The sequence below is a fragment of the Clarias gariepinus genome, chromosome 20 (assembly GCF_024256425.1).
Source record: "Clarias gariepinus isolate MV-2021 ecotype Netherlands chromosome 20, CGAR_prim_01v2, whole genome shotgun sequence".
Classification (NCBI taxonomy): domain Eukaryota; kingdom Metazoa; phylum Chordata; class Actinopteri; order Siluriformes; family Clariidae; genus Clarias; species Clarias gariepinus.
In genome coordinates this window covers 17,772,076-17,794,358 of record NC_071119.1, presented here as the reverse complement: position 1 = coordinate 17,794,358, position 22,283 = coordinate 17,772,076, and the positions used below count along the sequence as shown (strand labels likewise).

The window sequence follows — 22,283 nt, the reverse complement described above, 5'->3', positions numbered from 1 at the left end:
AAACAAACAAACAAACAATATTAGGTCCATGCTGACATTATTTAGATAACCATTAGTTATTTTTTTTTAAATAGTAAATGTACAGTATACGGTAGATTATAAGAGCTCAATATAAAAACAATCTCAATAATGGTGCGTTGAATTCATTCATCACATTAACCAAAATGAATGAAGGAATAAATGAATGAAGGAATGAATGAATGAAACTCTGGCTATGAAACTCTTTGAAAACCTAACAAGATTAGTCAAAAAAGATAAGGAATCATATCTTCTTATGTTTCACTGTTATAGCTCACATCATACAGTATCTTTAATAGAGAGAATTGTGGGTATATGCACACTGAGCTCACAGAAGCAGACAGTACCTTGTCCCATGTCCCTAATCTTCTGTTAATAGAATAAAGTAAGTTTTTGGCTGCTTTACCCACCTCTGGCTACACTCCATCGCTTTCCCTGTCTGACCTCTCCAAATGGTATGATCTGTTTGACTCAACAGAATAAAAGAACAGGTCATATGTCAAACTTATTAATAACTCTTGTCTCCAGTTACACTCTGTAAATTTGACACTGCCTAATCTAGCGTTATGAGACTGTATGTACATTTTTGTGTGGCCCGGACTCACATACACAAACACTCCATGGTTGAGTCTTGGTTAAGTGAATTTAGTTGACATTTACCATACATATTTTGGTATATTACAGTGGAAATAGAACCGAATGGATTTGTGCGCCGAATAAAAGTATGTATGATCAGCACAAGCAGAAGAGCCACACTACACATACTTCTATGTTTTCACTGTCCAAGCAAGCTCTTATTTTTAGTGAGGGTTGAAGCCCTCATCAAAACTTAATAAGGAAATGGAATCTCATTGCCTGGCTCTCTGGCTCAACTGTACCTATCTCTCTATGAGGACCATATCAGTGTCCATCTCATTACTGACTACCCCCTGCTGGTTTAAACAGGTGCTCAGATTTGGTCACACCTTCTTTGACATATCCCACCCTTTCCAAGTTTAAGTTATCCAATCACATCTTGGTCAGATTTTATTCTACTAATACCTTCTTCCACAGTTTCCATCATGTTGCCTACCCAGGTTAAAAAAAATAAAACTTCTACTCCTACCTCAATCCCACCCCCTCCCAGAGTCATCAGCAAGTTTTGTGTGTATGTGTGTGTTTAAAAAGACATGTGAATTATACGTCCTGCTCTTTTCAGGGTGGCAGACACACGGACTGGACCTTGTTCCTAACTGTTTGTGAACTGCCGTTAGGAACAAAGCAAAAATTAAGAAAAAATAAGGAAACTATTTTGATTTTAATTACTGACTGAAGTGTCGGGAACATGAAGTGGGGCTTGTGGCTTGGAGTGGTTCTACTCACCTGTGGAATTCTCTGTTGGGGAGTAAAGGTCCTGGACATCCCTGAATATGATGGCAAGGATCGTGTCCATCAATTGACCAGCAAAAACTACAAGGCGATAATGAAGCAGTATGACGTTATGGTCATCTACTATCACAAACCTATTGGTGAAAATCGCATGGCCAAGAAGCAGTTTGAAGTGGAAGAGCTCGCTTTAGAGGTATGTTCAAGAGCTACATTGTATTTGGTAAAAAATAATGGAAAGAAACCAGGTAAAAAATTAGGGAAAAAAATTTTCAGTCAGAAATAAAAATTTAAGTTTGACTAGATAAGCCCTTAAAAGGAAAGAAGGCTTCATGTTCTAGCAAAGGGAAGATCAAGATGTTAGCAGTTCACGTTACATTTAATGACCAATATGGTAGAATAGTGGAATCCATCCAGTATTCCGTTTCATATTTCCATGCCATATCCCAACAAGGCTGAAATATGATCGTAGTGGTTTTAAGAGGAACTTGTCTATGCATGTAGTATCTTTACCAGATGGCTAGTTTTTGATGGCTCCCATTGCTAGCTTGTCAGCAGAATGTCCTGCCTAACCTTTAAGTTCAACCAGATAGTCTGTCATTCAAATAAGCCTCTTCACTGGGAAGATAAGTGTTCAGTGATGAAAAAGAAATGAAGTCAGATGTTCCAATGAATGTCTTAATGAAAAATGATAAACTTCTAGTGTGTCCATTGTAGTCAGTAAAAGAAAGTAATTTGCTAGTTTGTCGTCAGGTTGCTGAATTATTACCAATCCAAACTTTATTTGTTTATTGGCCTGTTCACTTGGTAAGCTTGAATTCCTGGTCTTTTTTAACCATGTAGTAGAATGTTATATACATTAGACCTATATTTGATTGTCAAATCCAAGTATGTAAAGTAAAATTAAACTACTTTTCAGCTGTAACCTAACACTCTAACAGTAAGTTGCCTGAACAAAAAACAAAAAAAAAAAGTTTAGCCAATATTACAGTTGAGTGAAAGGTTACATAGTAGAAGTATCTTCTTACAGGTTACGCTAGCAGAGCTGACCTCAGCAAATAGTTCAGGACAACAGTACAGAAAGAAAACTCTGAGTATACAGTAAGACTTGTAACTTACCCAATTTCATTCCAACCCTTTCTATCTCTCTCAAACCATCCGGCACTTAGAGCATAATCGATGCCATAAATCACCAGTGTTTATGTCTTCCTTTTTTATTCAAATCAATTTTGTTGTTTTTAGATCTTATTGATTTAACTCACTTCCAATTTGAGCTCCAGGCTCAAAGCAACAGCACTCCAGCTGTCTATAAACTGCTGGCTTTGCAAAAAACCCAGTATTTCCATCTCTCACAGTAAAAAACTGGAACAGATATGCATAGAACTTAAGTAGGCTTGAGTTTTCTCATAAAATAAATAATTAAATAACCAACCAAACAAACATCTCAACTTCTTATTGGTAAAATGTATCTTTACAAAGATTTGTGAGAATGATTGCACTATATTCTATTTATCATGGGTTGTCAACTAAACGCAAATCTAGCAGAATATTTTAGCTGGGGGAAAATAAGTATTTAAAAAAATGCTGTTGATCTATTAAGATTAGAATGTTTTATTTATTAAGGGTCCATGGCCATAGTCAATGGTGCTAATGTAAAACAGAAAAGTGATGTTGTTTCAGCAATAAAAAGTAATTATTATCACCATTCCTGGCCTTTGAAAACCTGATACACACTTTATAACTACTGTACATATAAACAACAGTGTAATTTTAACTATTGTACAGTAAGTACCAAGGGTTTTACAAATTATTTTAAAAAAAATTCACACAGACCATGGTTAAATTGTTATATGGGTATCAAAAAATGGTTTGAAGTGATCTTGGAATTCCAATACTGGGACTGGACTATCGTTAGGTGTGGTTGGTGGTGGTGGCAGCTTTAATGTTTAAGACACTGGGTAACTTGCCAGAAGGTTGGCGGTTCGAGTCCCAGAACCTCTAAGGGTTCACTGTTGAGCCCATGAGCATGGCTTTTAACGCTCTTTGCTTCAGTGGTGCTGTATCCTGGCTGACCCTGTGCTAAGACCCCAGTTAAGAAGTTGGGGTAAGAGAAAAATAATGCCACAAAAAAATCTAAACTATTCTAATGTAATAGAGTATTATCTGACTTCTGCAGCCACATCTTTTATCTACAGTATGTATCTATACGTATGTGTGGTGCAATAAGCATATTAGAAAACTTGCCTTGGCGTAGTGATCAAAGATGTTCTTGTATTGAATAACTTAAGCTTTAACTATAAAACCACTCAGCAGTTAAACTGAACAACCAAAACTGTCAATATATTTGCATCCACAAAGTACTCAACAGATGGCTCATGTCTTACAGTCATCACATATCTTTTTATTCCTTCATCTCTAACCTAATGTCAAAGGCATTACCTTCTGAATACTGAGTGAAATGGTGATACATGCTGACATGTTCAGAATACCTGCACCTCAGCTGAAAGTCAAACATATGAGAAACATAGAGCATGCTATGTGCAGTTGCTAATGATAGCAATGTTAGACCAAGGCTACAGAACTGCCTGTTATGTGTCAGCATCCTGAATTGCATTTCCACCCAACTCAATGTTAGTTGAGGACTAAAATGGGGACTATCTGTTTACCCCTCCAGGTTATTAATTTCCTAATTAAATATATCAGGGTATCCGACTGTGCAAAATAACATAGCTTATGAGAGTAATATTATCTTTATTTCTATATATAATCTCCTGCTACACTAATGCATTTATCCAAACACTGAAAACCATTAATACGGACTACCTGCCTAAAGTCCTGGCCTCCCAGGAACTCCCTTAACGGACCAAACATGAGGAAAGCGCTTGGAGCAAGGTCAGGACTGTACAGTTGATGTGGCAATAACACCAAACTGAGTTCCTCTAATGTGCGAGTGGTTTTTGAGAATGATTGTGTGTACAGTTCCCATATACAGATGTGTCTCTGCTGCAAGTTCGCAACAAGTTGATTTCTGTTAATTTTCAAGGATCAGCGATTCCACTCGCTGAATATTCATGGGAATGTCTACAGTGGTCTCAAAGTCATCTCAGCTGTGATTGTCATTCACAGATGTACAATTGTACATTACAGATGTTTGCATCGTTCAAATAAAATGTAATGCATGAGAAATTTGACTGAGAAAGCAATAGTTAACCAGCAAAGTTAAAAATATCTTTAGACAAAATCAGATTTTTTTCTGCTGCATTTGTTTAACTGGCTCATTACCAAACATAATATTTGCAGGAAAATTTTAATGCATAGTTGTGAAGTAGCCTATAAAAATCTTTTGTGAACATATATAAATATTGTCCTAAATTAGTCATTGCAAAATATAAATGGAAAAAAAAGCTCTGACATCTGATGGATTTCCCAGATCTCCACACAAACAGAACCCTATAGTCATTATTATATATTACATCATTACTTCCATTACAAGTTTAAGATTGCTTAAATAATTTAATAAGTATGAAAATCAGTTTATCCTAATTACAGATGCTACTGTACTTGCCCTCTTAGTTTTAACCCAACATTTTACCCATGTAACAAAAGATTTCTTGCAATACAACCAGACTGAACTAAAGCCAAGAGTAATAAAGCATAAAACATTTAAATCAACCTCCACCAGTCATAATCTATGTGTTTGTTGCCTCTCATTGCTTGTGTTTCAATAAGACTTGGGCTCAATTATCCAATCTATTTGATTTGCCTTCTCATTAGTTTTGTTTCAAAAGACCCATAAAGGAAGCCCCTTAAGCTATTGCAGACCTGTCATGTTAACCACAGCATAATTATCTGGTAACTCTATGCTAATGTTCTTTCTCTACAATGCACCAGAGACTTCACTTTCAGGCAGATTCTTATTAGCTGGTATGAGGCAGCAAAGAACACAAAGATCAAATGATTTAGGGGAAAAAAAAACAGTTTGAGATGGACTGAATCACTCTGAGCTCATCTTAAAATTGCTTGACATCATTATGTTATTTTTTTGAATCATTATATGATTCTGAAACAAAACAAATATAATTAGAAAAGATAATCAAAAGATGTTACAGATATAAATAATCCAATTTGGAAATTATGTTTTTGGCCCATATGGTTGCAAATCCAAGAATCCTTGTCAAAGTCTGTGCAGGGCTTAGAATTGAATTTGAAGGTTCACTACATACTACTGTTTATCCATATTCTTTGGATTTATGCAAATATGAAAGTTGATTTTTCTCTCAATCATCATTTGCATTGCATCCAGTCTGTGCTCCTGGACTGAGGCCCCACTTGATAACACTATTGAGTCTGTTGGTGTCTACCATTCAAGCTGCTACCCCAACACACAGCTGCATATACTGTAAAATGATGACACTTGGCACCACTGACTCATAAAATGTGAACTAAAGGACCTCAGACATCAAAGACTAAAGTACTGAAAAGACTATCCCAGCATGTCATCCTAGTTTCCCAGACTACCCTGGCAATTCTTCCAGATGTACACAGGTCTGTAATGTCATTGCAATATTTTCACCTAATTTGGTCACTAGAGGTAATTTCATTTTGCAGAAGTCCAACACAATCCTATTTGCTCTTTTGCATTCTACAAAGGATGATTGACACCACTCCACACAGTTGTTGATCACAATCTTATATTTGTCCTCTCTCCATTCTCTAAAAATACATTGCAACACAGTTGTGTCATCTGAGAAACAATGTACTGTACTGTACTGTAGATGCCATGTGTCAGAGGGTGGTGTAAAAACAAAGGGCGCCAGAATAGTCCTATGAGGAACACTGCTCTGAAAAACATATATACTGAGATCTTGAGGTTGAGTAGTTTATGTTCCTCACAAGTGTGGGCTGGGTGGCATAAAACAAGTCAAAGAACATGATTCTTACTGTGGTTTTAATATTTTTCAAGTAAACAAGAGAAAAGACAAATGTAGGAGATACATTTGCCTGCTTTCTTTGGTGATCAAAGATCATGGTCTCCTTCAGATGTGATATCAGTGCTACAGTTCTGCAATAATTCATATCCTATTTTTAAGCAGGATGTTTTTCAATAACTCTTTCCAATCTCATACTCAGGTCGTATATGTTCTCCTAAGGCCAGGTCTTCAGCACTGTATGGTTTACACCTTCAGGGTGTAAACCTGCCTTCTCAGCTTTCTCCTTATGTGGACACTTGTGAAACCCAAACTGGTAGAGCGAAGAGGGAGCAGTAAATGGTTCTCATTGCTATGTGTTGCCTGTGATGAGGATGGTCCAGTGGAGAAGTGATGAGAGACAGCTTTGGGAATGGGTGGACAGATGACAGCTCTACTACAGTTTAGGGGGTGTGTAGCACAGGTACCATGAATAACAATAAGTGAAGGGCATTGAGTGTTTGATCTAAAATCTAATCTATTAAAGAAAAGATTTAGCTACATCGCCTTCTCAAACTCAACTCTCCTTGTTGGTCATATTGCAATTTCTAACCTGAGATTTTTTTTTTATCCACTTCTACACCTCTCTGACCATGCCCCTTTGCAAACTGCCCTGCAGTTTCCTTCTCTACTTATCTTTAGTTTCTCTGATTTTAGCCTTGAGCATAACTTTCTCTTTATGCATGATGGCTTTTAGATGAGTGCTTATCCATAGTTAGTATTTTGGTAGCAGCGTACAGTATCTATGTCAGTATTGGATGACACTGCATTACCCATGCAGAGAAGTGGTTATGATTTTCTATTTGTTTATTTGTACATGATTCTTGTCATTTTAACTGACTGAGCAGAAGGTAAAATAAGTTATTGGCACTGAGTAAAAAAGCAAGCAAGAGTTTGGATGCGTACTTTATATAGCTACAGACTTGTGGAGAAAAAAATCATCTTCTAGAATCATACAACTTATTTTTGCCACGAGGCATGCTAACAGCTAATTTCAGCCTCCAAACAAGTACATGTTACCATAAAAAGATTAAAAGCTAACCCTTATATCTATTAGTCAATGTTGTTCCTTAGAGGAGAGGAATGGTAATCACTGATAATAAATAATTCAGCACGAATAGAAGGTGCAATTATGGAAGCTCCCTGAGAAATAGATCATGCACATGTATTATGTAGGCTCATATAATTAAATACATAAGTACTGTGGTGTCAGGCCTCCAGAGATGAACACAGAGCATTGCACAGAGTTTGTCTACTGTTTTTAGCACACCTGATTTACTCATTAGCTAATTACCAAGGCTTTTAAAAGAGCGAACACACTAATCTTAGCAAGGTTGTGGCCAAAGTCCAGGATCTGATTTTGATGCTCCTGCTGCTGCATTAAAACACTGAACCTAGTGACCCTGTGGAAAGTTACTCAATACATTCAGAGAATATTTGTCAAGGGAAAATAACTGAGAAATTGTCCAAGCCTATACATTTAAGTCATAAAAATTCACGTGGTTTAGTGTGGTGATGAATACGCCTTTTCACTCATAAATCTGCAGTGCTTAAGAAAGCGCAACTTGTTGTGTATGTCAGCATGTTTCTAGAGCTGCCAAAATACTTCAACTTGCCAGAATAGCTCCTGCTGGACATGGCCTGGAGACTGTCTGTTAGCTGCTAATTTTAGCCTCTATTTCCAGCTCTCCAAAGCCCACTGTGTACATTTTACTGTGGAGAATTATGTCTTTAGCAAAGTGCATAATCTTTTTTTGTTATCCATTGCCAGCACTTTATCTACCAATATTGAAACTAAAATGGCTGTTTTTATAAGCCTTGACTTCTTTTGGAAAAAAAAAAAAAAAAGTAAAAAAATCTTGTAAGTGAAATATTTATTGGATGAGTAAGGGAAAAACATGCTTTGTTAAAAGAAGACTTAATGGAAGAGGTTAGGGACAACCATAAAAAGAAATTGGTTCAAATTTTTTCCCCCTCAGCAATCTAAATTTAAACTCTTTTTAGACTTCAATCTCAGATTTCTCAGACTAGTTTAAAATAGGAATTGTGCGAAAAAAGTCAGAATTCTGAGATTAAAGCAAAGATTTTGAGAAAAAAGTCAGAATTCTTAACTTAAACTCTAATTTCTAAGCTTAAATTCTAAGATTACATCCTTATTTTTATTTAAAAGTCAGAATTCTGACGAAAAAGCCATAGGGTTAAGATATAGTACTGTACATTCTAAAAAGGAGTTAATGTTAGCTCCATAAAGTTGATTTATTTTCCAGTAATATCGTGCCACAGAGAGATTAATTTGTCATATGCTACAACAAATTGTCATAGATTACATTTTCTGGTTTGTAAATACAATAAATAAAACAAGAGACATATTTATCAATATTTGTTACATTTAATGTTGGGGGATGTAGGAAGTTATTTTCTGTTATCTCTTGCTTTATAGCAGCTGCAGTCAGGCAAATGAAACAGATCCTATATTAAGAAAGTATCACAGTTTTTATAAAAAAAAATTATTATGATGTTTGTGTGTGTGTGTGTGTGTGTCATCAAGAACACACCTTACACAATTAAAGTGCTATTCACCCTCTTCAGTCTGTGTTTATTTAAACCTATGTGTCAAAAAATGTTTTTGTTGTACGTTTTTGATCATGGGAATGATGTCAAATAGCCATTTTATAATCCCAAAAAGACTCTTGACTCTCATTTTGTTCCTTATTTTAGCCAGTGATCAATGGATCCCAGCTGGGACGAGAACCTGAGAGTTAATCACAAATGGGAATGCATACATACTATGCATCAGATACAAGCCTGAGCTCAGCACTTGAGTGCAGAATGCATGACCATGCATTAGGTCTGCAGCTAGGACAAAATCTCTACATACCCCTTGGTAATCCAGTATCGATCCAACATTAATTTAAATCGTTAACCCTTTGCTGTGGAATCCTTAAATTTATTTAGTAGTAGATACTGGTATGTGACAGTGCAAATTCTAGCATGTTTAAAATCATGCACATATAATGCACATTTCCTTATGTTTTTTTAATTTGTAAAATTATCTATGTTACAGTATATTGGAAATTTTTGTGGAAATTTGTGGAAAATATAAACAAATTTATTCCTTTAATTTGTTTCATTATTGAATTTCAAGAACTAAAAGTAATGGCTCATAAAACGGCATTCATTCACCTAACTGTTAATAAAGGAGGAGAAGCTTTTTTGTTTCATTTCATAAAATAAATAGTTTTTCCTGAAAGTAAGCTCAAATGGAACTAAATGACAAAAGCAACACTGTTGTGCTGTGGCTCAGTGCATTACTTTGGCCTGTTTACATCAAAGGTGTATCGTCATATCAATGAGTATGCAGCCCACCATTATCTAGGCTTCTCCAGTCCTCAATCTATGACAGCAGAAGAGAACTCAAAAGAAAAGATGCTTTTAAGGACATGATGTTCTATAGTACAGTGTACGCCGGCTGGGTTGAAAATCAAATATGATAGCTAACTAACCCAAAATTAACTGTGAATCATACTCGGGCACAATATGAGGCAAAAGTACCAGTCTGAGATTTATGAAGCTGTAAATAACTCTCTTTATTTTTGCTCCTAGCAAACTTTTTCAGCATCACGGGAAGCATCAGTGCAGCTAGACTGATGAACATTACCCTTTTGGAAGATTTAAAAATGTTTTATTAACTAATTTGAACTAATTTACCCCCCCCCCCCCCCCACACACGCACACACACGCACACACACGCACATACACACACACACACAAGAAAAGTCAAAATAAAAACTTTTAATTCTAATTTGCCATTGAAAATGAACAATGATATTTTGATTATTGCCACTGTCATTATTGGCTTAGCTTTTAGTTTTAAACTTTTAGTCTTAGTTAGAGTTATTTTATTAGTTTATGATATGCTATAAGATTTGAGCCATTTTCTAATTGCTGATCTAAACACGTCAAGCACTGATAACTTATCTAAAGAAAAAATTTTTTAACAAATGGTTTTGCTTTAACAGAATAAATGGTTTGCAAGCAATTATCTTAGCACCCCACAGACATTCTTAATATGGTATTAGAACCTTTGAATCCTGCACATGGAGAGGACATTGCCAAAATCATATAGGATCACAATTAATTTTGGTCCTTTGTAATGAAAATGCACATTACTTTTTCATCATCCTCTCCAAGCACCAAGTGGACTATATTAAACTGACATTTTCAGATTTATTTGACTGTGGACAAAGGCCACCCTGCTTTATCTTTTATGAAGAAAATTCCTAATGATGCTGGGGATGCAGGTGGATGGATGAAACCTTGTTGCAAGTCATCTACAGTATGTCTTTGGTTTCTTCTAGGAAATAAAGATATGATACATGTATGATTTCTGGGAAGAGTAGTAATCATCAAAATGCAAGTGTGCAATCTCCAGACTAATGTGACAGGACTTCAGTGGCTCAGTTTTCCTGAATACCTCAATAAGAAGTGAAATATGACCATTTCCCGGGAGGAATCTGGATTTTTAACAAAATGCTGGAACAAAGCTTACTGATTGTTATGCACAAACATCTGTTTTCTGCAGGACTTTGTGTTATTGCAACTAGGGTAAAACTAGGAGTATTTGATACGTTTCCAATAATTGTACTGTAAATACACAGTCCTTTTTCTGATTTATCACTTATAAGCCAGGCAAGTGATGAGCTTAACTTTATTGTTTATTCTCCGTATCTGATGCATATACTCTTTCTCAGCAGGTTTCTGTTTTGACAGAGACCTTAATGAGTGCATCTAGGACGGGAACTATCGGTTTTCTTTAAAAAAACCACATGGAAGGTCTTAAAGGGTAGACATACTGTCTGCTTATTCTATTCACTTAAGGTGGTAATGGTGCAGAAACTTAAGATCTAATCAGTGGTTGAATTTGTGCCTTTGGAAAGTGCACTATTTTTTTATTACTTTTGGAGGATGGTCAAATATGGATCTAAACGGAATCTAAAATGGTTTGTACTGTCTTTTCTAGACGCAAGACTGTCAATGCTTAGTTAGTAGCTATTTTGGTAAGTAATTAATTTACCATGGTCCTAAAACCAGCCCCTTTAAGTAGTACTGTAAGTGAATGCTGAAATAAGAACCTCGACAACTGGAAAGTGTCTTTTCATAAGAAATTATGTGCTGTTTGTGAGCTTGAGTCAATTGCTGAAGATGCTTCACCATCTCCTTCATAGTGGAATGCGTCCTCTGAGGTCAGTTCTTGCTGATAATCCCTGAGTAGCTGTCCTTAATCCGGGACTGCTTTGCAAAACACAGATTCAATGAAGAGGCTCTTTGTCATAAGGACGGGCAAATAATTGGATATACATTGGTCAAAGCCATTGGATCCTTTTTGAGTGCTGTGGGTTTCGGGCTCGGGCCTCTGTGGATCACACTTGTTTTTCCAGCATATCCCATTGGTGCTTCATTAGATTGGTCTCTGGGGAGTTTGAAGACTGGGTCTGGAGCCTTGGGGCTTTAGAATATTTAATTTACAGTTTGATTACCTTGCTATTCATACAGTATAAACACAATGTATGCCTCAGTCACGTTTCATACATGCAACTGGTCATCACTGAAAGAACTGGCTGTTTGCAGTGTTGTATCAAAGCCTACTATATACAGTACAAGTATACAATATGCAATACAAGTTGACTGGAATGGAAATCAAGTTGGTAAGAGGTACACAAGCAAAAAAGATTATCAAACAAAGCCAATTCAAGAACTTGGTTAAGCTTCACAAGGACTGACATGAGACTGGAATCAGTGCATCATAAGCCACCACACATAGATGTTTCTGGAACATGTTCAGGAAATGGGCCTTAACTGTTGCATTCCTAGTATTAAGCCACTCCTGAACCAGAGACAACACCAGAAACATCCTACCTGGGCTCTTTTCAGAAGAAAGTCAATTTCGCATGTTTCCGTATTTGGTGAAGGTTTGGGATGCCATGCCATCTGCTGGTGTTGTCCACTGTGTTTTATCAAGTCCAAAGACAATGCAGTTGTCTACCAGGAGGTTTTAGAGCATGTCATGGTTTTGTCTGCTGACAAGCTTTATGGAGATGCCGATTTCCTTTTCCATCAGTATTTAGCATCTGCCCAAAGTGCTAAAACCATAACTAACTGGTTTACTGACAAGACATTATAATGTTACAGACTATCTGAGTGCGTAAATGTAGGGTGTAAATGAGCCAAATGTAGGTATGTCATACCGCTCACAATGAGACGTGTACAATGAGACAAGTATTGTGAATTGACAATATGAAGCGCACTACCCACTTCAAGCTATTGAGGTCTGAAACAGCTCTGACCTTTTGGACATTGTCAAGCATTTAATAAATGTCCTTTATTACAGACCTTTAAGGTTTTCATTTTCCTCATCCAGTAACCCATTCTGTGTGATGTTCTCATTGAAAATGATGTAAATTTTAATATTTGTACCTGCCAAGAGGCCTTTTTATAGTAAGATCAGGCAAGGGTCATGAGTGATTCATCCTCATGCATTTATTCACAGGCAGCGCTACATTCATTTCAATTCTTTTGAAATGTCTCTTCTCAAAATATGCAACCTTTATAAAACTTTTAGAAAGACAAGTGCTGTTTTTCCCATTTTGTGGGCAGTGTCGAAAACAGATGGTCTGTGTTTCTCTGTCACTTGTTGAATGCATGCTGGTGGCTGTTGCTCATGTCTGAGTCATTTCATCTGTCATCATTTTTTTCTAATGCCATAACCAAACCAAATCTAACAAGCATTTGGTCTGTTGAAAACTGATTAGAAAAAAAACTTCAAGACAGCCTCATGTATAATTCTTTGTGATCAAATAGGACTTGAATTAACTTAAATGGAAACCATGTTAATGAAAAACAGTTATTTATTTAAACCGCATGATGAGGAATGTACTGTAGAGCTATGAAAATGTCAAACCATCATAGCAGTGTCTGAGGAGTAAAAAATAACATGTACCAGGTGCACCATATGCCTTAAATAAGTATTTATAGGTTTGCTGTAAAACAAAAACAAACAAACAAACAAACAAACAAACAAACAAACAAACAAAAAAACAGTAAATTTTACATAAGAATTATGGACATACAGTCCTCTTAGTATTAAATACATATTACAGTATGAACAATAATAAAATGTGTGTTAATGTAAACCTCTAAAATAGTGTTTAAATTAAATAATTAAGATTAATGTTTAGAACTTTTGATTTAATTCAAGGGATACAAAAATATTTTTTCAAACAGAAATATTGCATGGATTGTTTAGGGATCACAGGCATTTTGTTTTGTTACTGACCAAATGTATTTGGTCAACTAACTGAAATAGCTTTATGCCGAATTTTTATTTAAGACTAGCCAAGTCAGTAACACATTAGAGTAGGTAGGTAGGATACTACTGCCACAATCAAGAGACCACCTTTATGAATGTAAATATACACCTCAGTGTAAACCTACTGAACACTCAAGAACAGAAAGGACTTTGCAAAAACAGACTTTATAAAATATATTTTACAAGTTCAATTGTAATCTGTTGTAGTCAGTTTGTTGTATGTATCTGAGGAGATCTTAGCTTAATGTTGCCTGTGTATTTTTATATTGTGTGAAAATGTTAACCATTTCTAGTGGAGCATGTTTTTAAAGTTGGCGATAAATACATGAATTTTGTCCGTGGAAAATTTTAAGCTGCTTTACCAAAGACAAGAATACCACATTGCAGTAATGTGCGATAAATAATAATTAAATACATAAGTGAGAAAATGAGTTTCATTAAACACATGCTTTTTCATAACCTACACCCCTGTGAAGGGAGTTTTTGAATGCACGTTACAAAACTACCTGGATACCTGCTAAACTTTAATAGCCAAGAAGTTCCATGGTATTTTACGAAGATAATGTGGTATAATACTACACAGTACCCACTAATGTGCTATGCTACCTTCCATGGTATTCACCAACGTATGATGAAACACACCATAGCATTACCATGGTACCCACTGAAGGGCCATAGTACCTAAACTGGTATTTTATAAAGTTCTATAAAGCTTACCACCTAATGTCTTAATTACCATGGTAATACTATAGTATATTAGGTATAGTGGTACATTAGTAGTATATTAGTAGTACATTAATTATGTAGTATAGTTTATCATAGTAAAATTTATAATTAAAATTCAAGATATACTTTAGTGACAAGACACAAACAACATGTTTATTGACATATTGAAAAACATGTTTGTTGACATATTGAAAAGTATGATAATTTGGGGTAAAACAGGCTCTGGGTATGGATAACTCAATTGCATTCTTTAACTTTATAAATGGGAATTTGCAGAAAATTAGATTTTACAGAAACTACAGCGTGTAAGCTTTCCTTTCTTATTTCACACATTTCAGAGAAAAAGCTAAGAAGAAATAAAAGCACATTGCTACTTTTGCTAAAATTTGCCATAAATCCTGCATGTACAGTACCTTGCTTGTTACTAGCTCCAAAACAACATGTTTTTCTACATGCCAAATAGTTTATAGTTTGTAACAAAATACAAGTATATGCAAAGGCTCATGAGTGTGGGCTGCATACATTGTACTTGCATAGCCTTTAGGTGTTTTATGTTACTGAATTTGTGGACTAATATTGTCAAAATATGTAACAACAGTGCAAATTTTTGCTTCAACAACCCTGCTTGTTCTTAGCTGTATTGTGGGCCATGTTGACTGTCTCGCTTCACTTGTATTGTGTTGAGCTGTGGTGTTGCTTAAATTGTATAATTCTGTCTTGCTGACTGCACCTGTTTGTTCTTTGGAGTTTAATGACTGCTTTGTTGGTTGTCCTACTCTAAAGAGTCCCCTAACTTCTCTCTGCAGTTGCTAACAAGCCCTGCCGCCCTCACCTACCAGGTATGTCCAGGCCCTCATTCTGTTCTCCTTTTCCTTTATCCAAATTTCTCAGATTTTCTAGATTTTTTTTTTTTAAGCCTGGCCAATTGCTAAATGGTTTATTCATGCAAATATGTCATACAATTAAACCAAAAATTCTGAGACAAGATCAGATTTATTTTGACCTAAAAAAATCCTTGCTTTCTGTCTGGGAATGCCTTTTTTGGACAAATTTTATCTGTTTATATTTTTTTCATCTGGCGCATGTGAAATATGGAAGGAAATGGAGAGCAATGCTATTATAGATTTTTAAATGTGGTTTCTGAAACATTATATTTAAAAAACAAAAAGCAGTATATGTCCCCATAAACCATCCATCCACCTATGCCATCAATTTATCCATATATTTATATGTTTATGCATTTTAACCACTATTCTTTGCATTTTAATCAACTAAAAATTTATGACAACAATAACTTAACCTATAACAATTTGTCCTTTTAAATGAACAAGAAATTGCCATTGTGTAAGAGGAATAAAATGGGCTATGCTGTTGTTGGAAAATGATAGCGTAGACCTATACTTTCTTTATTTTCCATAATGGCACATCCCCTCAGGTTTTATTCCTTGCTTAAAATCCAAAATCATCTGTGCTCCTATAAACTGTCCAAAAATTTTAATGAATTTTAAGAAGCAAATATGTAGGATTTCCTACAAATTGACCACTAACCCCCATCCTAACCATCATAATGATTTATTTATGCAAATATGCCATACAATTTAACCAACAATTCTGAGACAAGATCAAATTAATTTTTCATGACATTATATCTATATAAATAAAATAATTGAAGCCTTTTAATTTGATCACAGAGCCAATTTGTGATAAATTTTGACTGCAACGAACATGGACATTAATTGTCTCAAGACAGATAATAGAAATCAAGAAAAAATGGGTCTATATATATATATATACTGTATATATATATAAGGCTTCTGTGTAAGAGAAATAAGCAGGACCCAAGTTGGTGAGGCGAAGAAAACCGTTTGCAATAAATATCACCACTCAGCATGTTTAGTCCAAATGATATGTTTGTTTGTGTCTGCATACATGTCTATATGTGTGTACTTTGCACACGCTGCACATTATCCCTCATCCACCTGTTTCCAAGTCTCAAGCCTTCAACACCTTCAAATGAGTCTCACCCCTCAACCATGTGATCAGCCCGCCTTGCCTAAGAGACTCTGGTATTGGTCTAAGCAGCTGTCCATCAGTGGCTGTAATTTCACAGTGAGGCCAGTTTTGCCACAATTACTCCTACACAGGAGTAATGATTGAAACTGCTCTGTCCTGGTCTAGATGTTGAGTTTATTATTGACATGTTGTCACTCTGGTTTTAAGCAAGGTGCAGCGTGTCATTATAGATATGGGTGATGTTGAATGTGCTGTTGTTATTATGCTGACCAAGGGCATCAAAGCATTGACTGGGCTGACTGTTCGGGCATCATGTGATCCTGTTTGCCCTCAAGGCCCTTGTAATGAAAGGATGGAAAAACAAAGAATTAAACTTTCCTTAATAAAATAGTTTTGATATTGAGAAATGCACATGAAGACAAAGGTACTGTACTAGTCTTGTGTAGTTCAGTGATAGAGCAGTGATTGATTCTGCATATTAGTTGGCAGTGAAGTATTCCACTCCGTGTTTGTGTGTGTATTTCAATGGTATATTAACTATATTCTTTGTTTCTGTGCAGCTTGCTGCTCAGGTGCTTGATGACTTTGATGATGAGGATATTGGATTCGGACTGGTAGATGCAAAGAAGAATGTTGCTGTTGCCAAGAAGTTGGGTAATGTGTTCCTACCAGATCCACTAAACCCCAACACAATTATACCATTATCCACTTAAGTGCATTACTTAGCTGCTATTGACCTCTCCCCTCAGGATGGATATAAAAATATAACAATAATATTAAAGAAATCACTCTTGAACCTTAAACCATTTCCTAAAATGAAAGTTTTAATTAAAGATATACTGCGCGGTATTACTTCCTTACACAAGCATTCACTGCCTTGTACTGCAAACTAAATTATTTGAATTTATACAAGGTGGTCTAAAAGTATTACACGTTGCACGTGGCATATTGGTTAGCACTGTGCTCTTGCCTCAGGGATGAGGGTTTGATGTGTGGTGGAGTTTGCATGGTCTCTCTGTGCTTAGTCAACTTTCTTCTGCAGTCCAAAGACATACGATTTAGGCAAAATGAAATTTTTCAAGACCTCTATAGCGTGTGTGCCGTTTAATAGGCTGGCACCCTGTCCTGGCAGTACACTGCCTATTTCCTCAAGTACCCTAGAATAAACTAAAAATGTTTTTTAGTTTTGCCATCATTTTATTTCATATCAGAACTAGGACATAAAAGTCAAAATACGTCTGCTTATACATGTCACTGTATAAATAAGGCTGCATAATTTATTATAGAGTTATTAAGTTCAGCTTAAAGTAGTATACTACCCTCTAGTGGCACAGTGAATCAACACAACATGTCTACAGTACAACTGGGAGCAAGGCAATGTCTTTGTACCAATGTTAGTTTACAAGCATAAGCTGAAAACAATTCGAACCATTATACTGTATGCATATCACATTTCCATAAATCTGTGATACACACCAATGTAACTGCAACAATTATTTATTTTTTTTGCTTTATTTCAACTCACACAACACAGGCATAGAACAAAAATGTGGAAACTCACACAGTGCCCTAAGGACTAGTTTGAGAACCGCTGCTGTTGAACATAATGTGAAATGTAATCCACTCAGTTATATTGCATTTGACTGTGTGCTGCCTCAAGTGAGGCAAAACTAAATGTCAAGTACCTTATTGCGTTTTTTTTTCAAATGTCAGTATATTCTTATCCTAATCCTATTTATCACTAGTGCATGTCTCCAAGGCAGGACAAGCAGCACCTTCAGTCTTTCCATTCAAAGTAAGTCAAAAGTCCTCAAAAGACAAGCTAGTTCTCTCTTATGGATTTAATACATTGGAATATCGATAGAACTATGATGATCTATATTGACTGAGCAGAATCAAAATCGGGTGGGATGTATTTAATTTTGACATTAGCCAAAAAATAATCAATAACCAGGTCCTCTAAGTCAATCACTGTGTCACTCTCCAACACAGCTGATATGCATTTGGTGACACACAAAAACTCCATAACAGGCGATTTATAAGAGTAAAGTGACAATTAAATGCGAAAATAAGGAAGATTTTTGATGTACTGATTAGGAGAAAATAGAAAAGAAAAAATTTATTCTACAGAAGAAAAAATATATGTAAAAAGAGAAATAGTGTCACTGCTAGATGACACTATATGAATTAATAGTTTTGAGTATGAAAAAAAAAAGTTCAACCACTGTGGACAGACCCAGCCACACATACTGTATGCTGTATGCACTCAGGGTGCTGAGAGTTAACTTCTTTCTCTCTCTCTCTCTCTCTCTGAGGCCCTTTTTTGCCCATGCAAAGGAGAACATGATTAAATAATCTTGCTGATAATACACAAGTTAAAACATTACATAATTACATATACCTGCCAGTTTCACCTGTAGGCAACAACTGCCTATTCGCTTACTTCTATATACCCCCACTGCCCAACTTAGGCCAGTGAACCATCTGGCCTGGAGCTGACTCAAGGAAATCTGGTAATGGTAATCTGCCACACCCATACAGCCAGACACATTTCAATGTTTCTGAATACATTGGCAAAATGTATTAATTATTATAGAAGAGTTTTTCGTAGGCAACTGCTTTGAAACAGATGGCCTCTGCCATGAGAAGGGATCAATAATCCCATTATTTCCAGTTTCTGTACCATCCTCTGAATAAGACTCTTTGAAAGGTGTGCCAGGAACACCATATTTTTTCCTAAATTCACTCTGACATTGCTTAAACAAGTTGGTGACCCAACTGGTTCTCACTATGATGACACGCTGCTTATTACTGTACAACACCATTCTAATGAGAAGTCTCATGACTGAGTGGAGGGGTACGGCTTTAAACCTCCATTATAGGTAGGTAGGCACGATGGATGTCTTGCGCCTACCTGATCAATCCCACTTAGGGGTATCCCAGCGTATTTAAAGCTCCATATACTAAGGAGCACATTGCACATTGTTCCATTCAGATTGCTTTATCCTAGGGAGAGTTATTACTCAATATTCGGGGCCTCTTTCGAGTGAATCACCCTGTATGTAGTAATACTGACCCAATTGTTGTAATAAACTAGTAGTTACGTGCACGCATAATGAATGCAACATCATTTGTCATTAATTGTGCTTCTTGAGATGTTTGGATCTATTTGCTCCACAAAATTTGTCCACTAGATGTCAGTACAATGATCGTTAAATCAAGCATCATGAAATTAATACTTCGGTAAAACTATTGGCTTGGAAGCCTCGACACCTAAATCAGGCGTCAACACTGTGCACCCGGTTTGTGGATCACCTCAATACTAAATGTCTAGTGTGTCAGAGACCAACAAGTGACTTGAATTGGCATACTTCATGAGATGGAGCCACTGGAGAAAGAAATGATCGGAAATGATCGGGATGATTGTGCATGAGGAGTGTTCACTGAATGACCAGACCAGACCCTTCATATAAATGGTCCATCAACTTAAGCTTGTGTAAAAAATGTAATTTTTTTCACAGGATCTTGAAGTTTGAAAAAAATGTGTGTGTGTGTGTGTGTGTGTGTGGGGGGGGGGGTTCTGTGGGTTTCACCTCGGAGCGCGCTGTCGCGTTGTATTTAGCGAATAGACTAAAACAAAATCATGTTTGCTTCAGCATTGGAAACAATATTTTATTAGGCTAATTTTATTAAAAATTATTCACTTGTGTATTATTTGTTGTATTTTATCTTTTTGCACACACGCGTGGGCATCCTTAAATTTGAATAGAAAATAATATTGGGCTGGTAGGTACGTTATTTTTCATATAACTTAAACGGCTGAATGAAGGTTAAATATACACAATAAATTAATACATGCATTTGTTTTACATTTGAGCACTAGTGTAAATAGCTTTTTCATTGTATATATATACTACCATATCATATATTTGTGTCTAATACTGTTTTATTCATATTTTACAACATTACATGCAGTTTGTAATTTACTTGAATTTTTAAAATGTAACCTATGTATCTACAGTTTAAGCATATTTAACTACTTTGAAAACTACAGAAATTTGGTCTGACTTTTAGATATTTAGAAGTTCTTATTTGATTTTTTTTTATTATTTAATTAATTATCTTATTATAAATATGGGCATCCTTAAATTTGAATAGAAAATAATATTGGTAAAGGTAAAATAGGGCATCCTTAAATTTGAATAGAAAATAATATTGGGCTGGTAGGTACGTTATTTTTCATATAACTTAAACGGCTGAATGAAGGTTAAATATACACAATAAATTAATAATTGCATTTGCTTTACATTTGAGCACTAGTGTAAATACCTTTTTTATTGTATATATACTACCATATCATATATTTGTGTCTAATACTGTTTTATTCATATTTTACAACATTACATGCAGTTTGTAATTTACTTGAATTTTTTAAATGTAACCTATGTATCTACAGTTTAAGCATATTTAACTACTTTGAAAACTACAGAAATTTGGTCTGACTTTTAGATATTTAGTTAGTTCTTATTTGATTTTTTTATTATTTAATTAATTATCTTATTATAAATATGATTCTCTATATTCTCTATATTCTTGTGGAGTAAAGTCCTTTAGAGCATCATTGTGTCAGAAGATTCTGTGGAATCTCTTCTCACCTTTTATTTACGATAGGTGTGAAGTTATCAAACTGTGTGCGCTGTTGGCAAATACTGTAGGGGGTTTTAAATGAATTAACAAGACAGAGCGGACGTCCCTGCCTAAATTTTATTTCCCCTAGTTGGATTTGATACTTTTCTTTTTATTTACTTTATGGGGGAGTATGTCTGCAGTTTTATCGATAAATCTGCTCATATCTGCGCATGCGTTTATCAGCCTTTTGATCAAAAAGCGTGCATGTGCAACTCTTTCACTTTGCAAAAGGCAGTGTTTATTGTTAGTGTATATTTAAAGCGCATATGCACAATAAAACAATATTATTTTAGGCTAACTTATTATGCATTTTTGTATACTTTGTTGTACTTCGTCTTTTTGGTCACACGCACGGTTCCGTTATAATAATAATAATAATAATAATAATAACAAAAAGAATAAATTCTGAGCACTTTTTCTACTACTACTACTTCTACTACTACTAATAATAATACTAAATGGAGAAAGCGCAGTCAAAGAAGTATCATCATTGAAAGAGAAAAGAAAATGAAAAATAAATACATTAGTATCAGTATTTACAATTTGAGCTTGACACGTTTATGAGCTCTGTCACTTGCTTTTAATGGGCACCAAAGAGAGAGAACACATTTTCGGCTTCAGTAGACACACAATACTTCAGATTAAATCATGACTGTCCCCTACAGGCAATAAACGGCATTTTCATAGCTTGCTGCAGCGGCAGCTCGCAAGATTCCTTTTTTCTAAACGTGCGTTCTTAACGGCCAGGCCAGTTTCTCGATAACCCATCTTAGCGCGCTAAGAAGACTCTTAAAATATATATTTTGTAAAGTAATTACTTTTCTAAGTGTCTTTCCCTGAACTGTCACTTAGGACTTTTCTTAAGTCGCTGCCTGAAAGTCTGACGTTACAAGGCGTTGCTACAGTGAAGGTTGCTCAGGAATGGATTTTACTCCTTTTGCATGACAGCATTTAGAAAGACAGCACTTTCTATGCAAATTAAACATTGCACAAAATTCTTCAAATAACATTTATTTCAACATGGGTTAACTCATCAATAGCATGCCATAATAGACAAATATACTGTATAAATTAAATTACCAAACGGTCACTAATATTTTCATGTAACCTGTAGTGGTGGTGAAATGAACCGGGTATAC

The 22,283-nt window shown here is 35.5% G+C and overlaps 1 protein-coding gene across 2 annotated transcripts in view; it reads left to right on the top strand.

Moving 5' to 3' along the window:
* The first annotated feature begins 1,180 nt into the window (after window positions 1-1,180).
* Window positions 1,181-22,283, top strand: part of casq1b (calsequestrin 1b) — a 31,981-nt gene continuing 10,878 nt past the window's right edge. The window contains exons 1-3 of one of the 2 annotated variants that reach the window (XM_053480041.1): window positions 1,181-1,579; window positions 15,249-15,281; window positions 17,016-17,109. In XM_053480041.1, coding sequence (XP_053336016.1) covers window positions 1,343-1,579; window positions 15,249-15,281; window positions 17,016-17,109 — 364 coding nt within the window. In that variant the 5' untranslated portion in view covers window positions 1,181-1,342. The remainder of the gene's footprint in view (window positions 1,580-15,248; window positions 15,282-17,015; window positions 17,110-22,283) is intronic. The other variant, XM_053480042.1, reaches the window with a different exon arrangement.